This window comes from Helianthus annuus, chromosome 5 (assembly GCF_002127325.2).
Source record: "Helianthus annuus cultivar XRQ/B chromosome 5, HanXRQr2.0-SUNRISE, whole genome shotgun sequence".
NCBI lineage: Eukaryota > Viridiplantae > Streptophyta > Magnoliopsida > Asterales > Asteraceae > Helianthus > Helianthus annuus.
This window is the reverse complement of record NC_035437.2, coordinates 149,700,013-149,710,059: the sequence shown is the minus strand read 5'-3', so window position 1 is coordinate 149,710,059 and position 10,047 is coordinate 149,700,013. Positions and strand designations below refer to the sequence as shown.

Below are 10,047 nucleotides of genomic sequence, written 5' to 3'. Positions count from 1 at the left end.
AATGTGAAAAGAAAGTCATTCATGTAGTAACCTCGGGGGGGGGGGGAACGGGTAAGTGTTCAAGGGGATAGGGTTATCAAGTCGAAATTGTGTTCTTTAATCAAAGCCGTCAAGCATGTGAGGAACGGGGGTAAGGCGTATCTATCTTATGTGATTGACACCAACCGAGGTGATCCAAAGCTTGAAGATGTGAACGTAGTGAACGAATATCCGGATGTTTTTCCGGAAGATTTACCGGGGCTTCCACCTGAACGAGAAGTAGAATTCAAAATAGAGCTTAACCCGGGTGCAAAACCGGTAGCTAAAGCTCCTTATCGGTTGGCTCCAACCGAAATGAAAGAGTTGATGACGCAACTTCAAGAGTTGCTCGATAAGGGTTTTATTAAACCAAGTGTTTCACCATGGGGAGCGCCCGTATTATTCGTGAAGAAGAAAGATGGTTCGATGCGAATGTGCATCGACTATCGAGAATTGAATAAGTTAACGGTGAAGAATCGTTACCCGTTGCCCAGAATCGATGACCTATTTGACCAGCTACAAGGGGCTAGTTGGTTTTCGAAAATCGATCTGCGGTCGGGTTATCACCAACTGCGTGTACGAGAAGAAGATGTGCCGAAGACTGCGTTTCGAACGCGGTATGGACATTAAGAGTTTTTAGTAATGTCCTTTGGGCTAACGAACGCACTAGCTGCGTTTATGGATTTAATGAATCGGGTGTGCCGACCTATGCTTGATAAGTATGTAATCGTTTTTATTGACGATATACTAATATACTCCCGAAGTGAAGAAGAGCATGCTTCCCACCTACGTGATGTATTGGAGACGCTTCGTAAGGAAAATTTATATGCAAAGTTCTCAAATTCTGCCTTTTGGCTTAGAGAAGTACAATTTTTGGGTCATGTAATCGACGCGGATGGCGTCCACGTGGACCGTCCAAAGTAGATGCGGTAATGAATTGGGTACCCCCGAAGAATCCAAGCGAAATAAAAAGTTTTCTGGGCTTGGCTGGGTATTACAGAAGATTTATCCAGGATTTCTTTAAGATAGGCTCACCCATGACGAAATTAACAAAGAAGAGCGAAAAGTTTATATGGGGCGAAGAACAAGAGAAGGCGTTTCAGACCTTGAAAGAAAAGCTTACAAATTCTCCGGTGTTGACACTACCGGATGGAACGGATGATTTGGTAGTATATACTGACGCCTCCCACCAAGGTTTCGGTTGCGTATTAATGCAAAAGGGTAAAGTTGTTGCTTATGCTTCAAGACAACTCAAGCAACATGAAAACAATTTCCCAACTCATGATCTAGAATTGGCAGCAGTTGTGTTTGCCTTGAAGATATGGAGGCACTACCTTTATGGGGTGAAATGTACTATTTACTCAGATCATAAAAGCCTCAAATATTTTTTCGAGCATAAAGATCTTAATATGAGGCACCGAAGATGGTTGGAACTCATTAAGGATTATGATTGTGACATTCATTACCATCCCGGGAAGGCTAATATAGTGGCGGACGCTCTAAGTCGAAAGGAGTACCCGCCCCCGATTCGGGTAAAATCTATGAAGATGGTAGTCACACCTAAACTCCTTGGTAAAATTCGAGAAGCTCAAACAAAATCTTTAAATGCCGGCGACCCAAAGAAAGAGAGGACGAAAGGATTTATTCATGAATTGGAAGAGAATGCAAATGGTTTGAAAACGAGGTATGACCGAATCTGGATACCTCGGGAATGTGATGTGAAAGAATTACTATTGAATGAGGCTCACAAGTCTCGGTACTCCGTTCATCCGGGAGCTACAAAGATGTATCGAGACTTGAGGATGAATTATTGGTGGCCGGGAATGAAAAGAGACATTGTCAAGTATGTCGCTAAGTGTCTGACATGTTCTCATGTAAAAGCCGAACACCAAAGGCCGTATGGAAATTTGCAACCCTTGGAGATCCCAGTGTGGAAGTGGGAACATGTAACGATGGATTTGGTGACCAAGCTTCCCAAGACAAGAAAAGGGCACGATGCAATATGGGTGGTCGTTGATCGACTGACCAAAAGCGCCCATTTCTTACCCATTCGGGAAACTTATAATTCAGAAAAGATGGCAGAAGTTTATGTGAATGAGATTATATCCCGACATGGGGTTCCGGTGTCTATAGTATCCGACCGAGACACCCGGTTCACATCCCGTTACTGGAGGAAGTTTCATGAAGAATTGGGAACCCAGTTACATATTAGCACCGCCTACCGTCCTCAAACCGATGGTCAATCGGAACGAACTATACAAACATTAGTTGATATGTTAAGGGCGTGTGTCATGGATTTTAGGGGAAGCTGGGATGATCATCTACCTTTGGTAGAGTTTTCATATAATAATAGTTATCATAACAGCATAAAAATGGCCCCCTACGAAATGCTTTACGGAAGGAAATGTAGGACTCCGGTTTGTTGGGGGGAATTGGGACAACGAGAACTCGCGTTAAAAGAAGTAGTAGCCAAGACGAATGAAAAGATTGATATGGTTAGATCAAGGATAAAAGCAGCGTAAGATAGACAAAAGTCTTATGCGGATCGACGAAGGCGACCAATTGAATTTCAAGTGGGAGATCATGTGTTACTAAAGGTCTCTCCATGGAAAGGGATAATCCGTTTTCGTAAACGTGGGAAACTAGGTCCTCGATACCTCGGGCCATTCAAAATACTCGCCCGGGTCGGGGCGGTGGCGTACCAGTTAGAATTACCACCCACGTTGGATGGGATTCATAACACCTTTCATGTGTCGCAGTTGCGAAAGTGTCTCGCGGATGAGACTGCATATGTGCCTTTGGATGATATTGAAGTGGATGAAAAATTGAATTATGTTGAAAGGCCTGTCGCAATAAAAGATTTCAAAGTAAAACAACTCACCAACAAATCCGTTCGACAAGTGTTGGTTCAATGGCAACATCGGAAGGGATCGGATCTCACATGGGAAGCGGAGGATGATATGCTAAAGCACTACCCAGAGTTATTCGGTATGTATTCTGGTTTCGGGGATGAAACCATCTTAAGGGGGGTAGACTTGTAACACCCCAATTTTCGTATGACATATTATAATGTTAAAATCACAATACTATGATCAAAAATGGTAAATATAGAATTTTTACCATTTTTAGGATTTATAGCTTATTAGCAAATCTAATATTTCATGAATGTGTATGAAAGTTATTGGAGTAGTGTGTAATTTATGAAAGTGTTATATTTTTAAAAGGTGCGGGTTTAAAATGGAAAATAGGAAAATAAAACACCTAAAGAAAAATGGCCAGTGATTCTAAGTGTGGGTGTGTTCGCGAACGAGAGAGAGGGCAAGGGAACAAACCCTAGTTCTAAAATTCTGGCCAAAAATCCTACAAATCAAGAAGGCAAAGGGATGAATTATTGATGCATGAGATAGAAATCACGATCCCCTAAGTGTTATAAGTGTCAAGTAAGTTTAATTTCATGATTTGGTGATGTTTGATTATGTGGGTTTTGTGTGATTCGTGAATGTAATTGAAAATTCAGTATGATTAATGGTTGCTATGAAGGTCTAGACATCATTAGATGCTAAATTTCGAATATGAGCATGATTAGGGCAAAACCCACTTGCATGTCAAGTAATGTTTAGCAATTGTGAAGTTTTGTATGTTAATTTGATTGTTGATTGATGAAATTGTTATGAATAATTGATTTAGTACTATGTGCTCATGATTTGAATGGTAGATTTCAAAATAGTAGGATGTTTATGTTAATCAATGAAAGAACTATGGAAATTGTGCTTAGAATGCTTGTACATTGTGCTAAACTAGTGATACGCACACAATGTGTTCGACGAAATGCCTAAGTGAGTTTAGTTATGGTTGTTTACATGGATACTTGTTAAGTTGATGCAACTTCTTTATGATAATGATGTATGTGATTAGTAGACGCCATAACGTACTACAAGTATTGTGAAAGTAATGTTTTTGAAAGCTAAAGTATGAGATTATGACATATAGGCACGAAGAAGGAAGAAGGCGCAAGTCACTCGAAGGCACAAGCATCTCAAGATCGCGGTAAGTTCATATGAACTTTATTTACTTTAAATGTAGATTTATGAATAGTAGTATTTGGTACTATGGATTTGTTGTAAATTTTCATTACGGGTCATGATTGATTTGATGCAAAGATTGAATCGAGAAATGTTCTAAATGTGATGTTGTAGTTAATGTGAAAGGACCCGTTTAAATGGGTCAGAATGATAAGTAGAATGGTTGTTGGAATGTGAGGTATTGACTTGTTCATAACGGGTCAAATGATGTAATTATATTGAAAAGTATGGTATGTAACGATTCATTGCGAATGAGTCGGAAAGTGATATATTGGATGTTTCCGAATGGAAGTAAGGATGTTAATAAGGTAACATGTCATGTTAACGGGTCGAACAATGATAGGTAATTAAAGGATTTAAATTGTTATGTGTTATGAACTAATAATGTTTGTTGTTATGAATGATAGGTAATTCCCTTGCTTGATTGCGGCGCACCCGGACCGAACACACACACGCAATGTCGACCTTATACGCTTCCGGTCCAAGTTGTTTATTTTGATGGGTTAACTTACCATTTTGTGTAGTAAATGTTAATTAGTAAGTGTCTAGTTTGTTAGTATGAAGTTTAGATCCTAAACTTTTGTGTAGTTTGTACCAATGTTCATGGCGAACCTTATATGGTCTTAACTTTTGTTATGTTGGAAAGTGTCGTAGTATTAATTATAATGGTATTGTTAAAAGCAGGGAGAAAAGTTCTTAAAACGAACGGGTCATGTCAAAATTTTGTAAAATTGTAAGAATTTTATGTTGTTGGTCGAATGAGTAAAATTTGGGCGTTTCATTTTCAGCAATGAAAATATTTAAAAATCGACTTCGCAATAAGATGTTAGATCAGTATCCAGCAAACGGTATGGTGATTTACATAGAAAAGGAGATTGCTGAGAACTTTGATTCGGAGTCCATAATTGAAGAATTCAAAAATCTTAAGGGAAGACGAGGATAACTATAATTCTTCATCCAGGAGAACCGGCCACCGAGTACCCACCTTCTTCTTCTTTTTAATGTTTTGGTGTCTTTGTTCAATTATTTGTTAAACAATGTTCACGTTTTAATGTTTGAGAACGTATTTTATTTGATATTAATATTTGACTCAACCCGACCCGACCCGAATCGAATCACCGACGTCCGACCCGAACATAGAAATTTTTTTTAGGTCTGGTGCCTTCCGACCCCCGAACTTTTTTTTCAAGCTTCGCCACTGGTCCAAAGCCCTAGAGCTTCATAGAGGCCCCGCCCTGCTAACCACATACAAACAAGACACGTATTTAAACCAACAAGACTCAAAAGGTGGTTTATGTTTGATCATTATTAAACAGGCAAGGCAAACATATATAAACGAACTCCTGGCCGAAAAACTCAGGATCCTGAAAACTCGATTTGTTTCCATCCTTCATTAGTAACTATCAAGATTGAAAAGAAAGATGTCAGGTTATGTGTGTCTCCGCAGGGGGTTGGACAAAAAAGGCTCATCATTCCAAGAATCCATAATCTCCTTGAACCAATACTTGCAGGAGGACATACAAATTCATATGACAAATAGCACATACACACAAGAAATCTGACTTGCAGATCGAATTAATCTCATCTTTAAACTCAATGAAACTAACTATTGCAACACATGGACAAAACTACATGATGCAATACCTCCAAAAGATGTGAACCCACCCACACCATTCATGGCTCGATTCGGAGTATATGTTCTAAATTTACATGTTTAGAGTGTATCTTATATACAATTCCTCAATCATCAACAGTGCTATCATATTCATATTACATATCCATGCACGATACACAATAATTACACGGGAACAATAATAAAGAACAATAACTCGGTCACCAGTAGCTAATTAACCTCATTCCCATAGTAGAGCAAGTAGAAATATAAGCCCAACAATCAAAAGCGGTGAAACTTCATGACGATCTCTCTGCAGTGCATGATGACCTCCAAAGTTTAATGTATGCATCTGAACATTGAAGATTGAGGGAATAAAACCACCAAATGACAGCGTAATGTTCCCAAAACTCGCGGTAATCGCTGGCCCAAAACCACCTATAAATCCAGACCCATGTTGCAAAAACTGGTTCCTGTCAGGTGGTGGACCAGGTTCTGGTCGCTGGCCAGCTGGGCGGTTCGGAATATTCCCCCCATGAAACGATTTAGACCGCGAATCTGATGAACTCTTCCCTCTGCCGTATAAAGGGATCAATTGTTCCTCTTGTATGAAGGCTTTACAAAGTGGGCATTCATTTGAATGTGAATGATAATTAATCCATTGATAGATGCATGGCCAACAAAATAGATGACCACACAATGTTACGATTGGGTCTTGAGCTAAATCCAAGCATATGCTGCAATCGAAGTTCCCACCGTCGCCATTGTTGGAACCGTTATTGGTCGAGAACGATGAGCTTTGGGTTGGCCTGCTTGCCGTGTCCCCAAAACCACCGGACATCTCCTACCACAAGTACCCTATAAATCATCGAAACAATAATCAATGTCGGAAATCAACGATCACAAAAAAACATATAAACGAGAAAACACGTTCAAATGATTTGCGACACGTTTGCAACGAGATCCTTGTCTGTCGCTAGTTTGCGAACGGTCACAAATCATTTTGCTGGTCGCAGTTGTCAGGTTTTTTTTTTCTTTTTTTTTTTTAAAGGGAACAACGGGTGCAAAATCTTTTTTGGGTTCTTTACAAATGAATTGGGTTGTATCCCGTTTATGAACTTTAATCTCAGACTATATAATGCATTTGGAGACTAGAAAAGGTGAAAGATTGGACAACCTAAATGCAATCGCAAACAAATGGGATGGCGATTACATTAAAGCTAAAACAGAATGGGGTGTTAATCAATTATCATGAAAATGTTTTGAAAGTGGATGGATTAGAATGATTAGTCACTGTAAAATAGGAGAAAATATAGCGATTGGCAAAAATGCAATCCGCAAGTTGCCAACTTTTGGTTTCAAAGAATAAGAGAGGCGTGGATTGCACTACAATTTGAAAGTAATATATTTGGGCACGGAATCGTATATGTTTTATGATTTCAATCTTTTTTTCAACCTTAAAGGTGTAAAAGCATCAAACTATTAAATAATTAAATCTATTAAAAGTACGATATTTAACCTTTCAAGTCAGTTTTAGGATAGTTTGTTATCGGATTTTATGTGACATAAATTTTTACTATTAGAAATAATAAACTCGATTATATCTTAGTTTAGTATTATGTTATGTAACTTTATGTTTAATATTATTATTATGTGTGTATTTACTGAAAATAATCGAAGGGGTGTGTGTCTCAAGTGGCACCGGTTTGAAAGGCAATTATTGGCGCCAATAATAACCGCCGGAATCAACCACCCTCTTCATGTATGTATATAAACGAATTACCGGTATTATAACCGGTACCAAGATATTACTCTTAATATCCAATTCCCTTATACTTTTACTGTTACTTTCGAGTGTGAGTTGTTCTCTATTCAATTGATTCACCATGAAATCCAAACATGCTTATGATGAATCAAGTTCCATTTATGAAGATGATGTATATGATAAACTTCCGCTGCCAACAAATGGTATCAGAGCCACACCAGATTATAAAAGAGACAGAATCTACGAGTCTGCATCGGTGCTTCCATGTAAACACTATTCTAATGAACAAAGAGAAAGTTCGATGGCCAAAGTTATACAGAAACGGTGCTATTACTGCAAACAGCCGGGACACCAAATAGCATTCTGCAAAGAAAAGGAAAGCGATGAAGCAACTTTGTTGATCAGGCTTGATCAACTCATTATACAAGGCATCACAGTACAGCTTAACGGTGAGAGATGTAAATTGTTACCTATGTTTTGTGCACCACTTCTGAATAAGAAAAATAGTTTAACGGGATTAACAAGGGAATATGATATGGGTGCGAAAGAAAAACAGTTTATAATAGAGAAACAATCCGAACATGAAACATTCAAGTCCGGTTACTTGAATGATTATTTCGAAAAGTAAACCTATCTTCCAATGAACCCGATTGGAATGTGATGATTCTGCAATCCATGAAATTCAAAGAAGTTCAGGATTGTAAAGCCTTATTAGACATGCTAGACGATGGTGAATATGTAGTAAAATATAAGTATGACATAGAAGGGAAATTTGAAGAGATGATCGACTGGTTTCTGCGTGTAAAAATGGGGATAAGTTCAAGACCGATACCGGTATTCATGGGAAATAATAAAAGGGTAACTCTGTTAGATCTCTACATGATAGTCAAGAGGGAAGGTGGTCATCGTACTGTAACTTCAAATAACCTGTGGGCAATGGTCTCTAAAGACATGGGACATGATTATGCAGATGGAGAATACATGAGGATAGCATATGCCATGTATTTGGATGTTCTTATATATTATTATAAGTTTAAATCCGTTCAAGACAATGCCAGAGATGATCGTTCACGAGGAACAGCAAGGGATGAAGAAATGGCTGCTGATGGAGGAAGAAGAACTATAAGCACAGGATGCATACCGGATGATGAAAGAGAACACTATGCTCTCTTCGGTGGAAATGATTGGAGAGGAATGAATAAAATACAGAAGCGGCGAAGATTTGATTTCCGGCAAGCTGAAAAGGCTGTGAACGAGGTCAACCGGAGTGTTTTAATGAACTCCCGTGGATATAATCCAGTTTAAGGGGGAGTATTAGAAATAATAAACTCGATTATATCTTAGTTTAGTATTATATTATGTAACTGTATGTTTAATATTATTATTATGTGTGTATTTACTGAAAATAATCGAAGAGGTGTGTGTCTCAAGTGGCACCGGTTTGAAAGGCAGTTATTGGCGCCAATAATAACCGCCGGAATCAACCACCCTCTTCATTTATGTATATAAATGAATTACCGGTATTATAACCGGTACCAAGATATTACTCTTAATATCCAATTCCCTTATACTTTTATTGTTACTTTCGAGTGTGAGTTGTTCTCTATTCAATTGATTCACCATGAAAAATCCAAACATGTTTATGATGAATCAAGTTCCATTTATGAAGATGATGTATATGATAAACTTCCGCTGCCAACATTTACCGGATTGTTAACCTAATCCTCGTGAAAAATGTTCAGTTGTTAATTTCTGAATACTCTTAGCTAGTTTTTGTTTCACATAATTAAATGGATTCTAGTTCTTTATTTCTAAATACTCTTAGCTAGTTTTTATTTTACATAATCAAATGGATTCTGAATGAAATTGAAATGTAAATTTCATTCCTTATGCTATTCATATGAAAGAAGTTGGAATGTAAATTTCATGCCTTATACTATTCGTTACAACAAAATAAGCAATTGGAATTGAATGTAAATAGCCGGTTCACCTCATTGTTTCTAAATACAAGGTAGTTATGTCATTTTATAAATTTTACATTCCAATTTTGATAATTATACCAACTAAACTAGTTTAATACCCATCCGGTGGACGGGTTACGTTAATTTAAATTATTTAATATATACTAACTATATGAATGAACCTATATTGCACACAAAATTAAATGTGACAAACAAAAGCACAATCTTTTATTTCATAAAAGGAAAACAAACGTCAACAATTTACAACCACAAAATAATAAAAAGTAAAATTGATAGAGAACTGAAACATGATGTTAGGATCGGAGTTTGGATTGATTGTGATTTATGTTTGAATTAAGATGGAATTATGAGTGAGTTGTGCAGCAGAAATTAAATGAAGCAAACTTTTCACAATCAAACAGAAGAAATGCTTTCAATCATACATTTTCAACACAGAATCAAATGATTAAATTTATTTCAAACTTTGATTACAATGCATGTATGATATGCAAACTCCCCCTCAGCCCGAGCTCAGTATTTGTTCGTGCAGGAAGAAGATGGTGAATGAGCTAAACAGAACAGTACAGAGTACTGTTCTATTTATAGGCA

At 37.7% G+C, this 10,047-nt stretch overlaps 1 protein-coding gene and 1 long non-coding RNA gene across 2 annotated transcripts; one reads left to right on the top strand and one right to left on the bottom strand.

The window, feature by feature from the left end:
* Positions 1-3,324: 3,324 nt before the first annotated feature.
* On the top strand, positions 3,325-4,723 carry LOC110939366. The gene is made up of 3 exons (XR_002592203.2): positions 3,325-3,458; positions 4,009-4,065; positions 4,508-4,723. It is a non-coding gene; the product is annotated as an uncharacterized LOC110939366 (long non-coding RNA).
* Positions 4,724-5,754: 1,031 nt separating this feature from the next.
* Positions 5,755-6,995, bottom strand: LOC110941785 (E3 ubiquitin-protein ligase RNF185). Its single transcript, XM_022183450.2, has 2 exons — positions 6,890-6,995; positions 5,755-6,570 (listed from the first exon to the last, which is right to left on the bottom strand). The coding sequence occupies exon 2, from the start codon at positions 6,551-6,553 to the stop codon at positions 5,954-5,956; it is 600 nt and encodes a 199-aa protein (XP_022039142.1). The 5' UTR covers positions 6,554-6,570; positions 6,890-6,995; the 3' UTR covers positions 5,755-5,953.
* Between the last annotated feature and the right edge of the window lie 3,052 nt (positions 6,996-10,047).

Excerpts from the sequence above, each read along its gene's own strand:
- LOC110941785 (XM_022183450.2), bottom strand. The coding sequence starts at position 6,553 with ATGTCCGGTGGTTTTGGGGACACGGCAAGCAGGCCAACCCAAAGCTCA.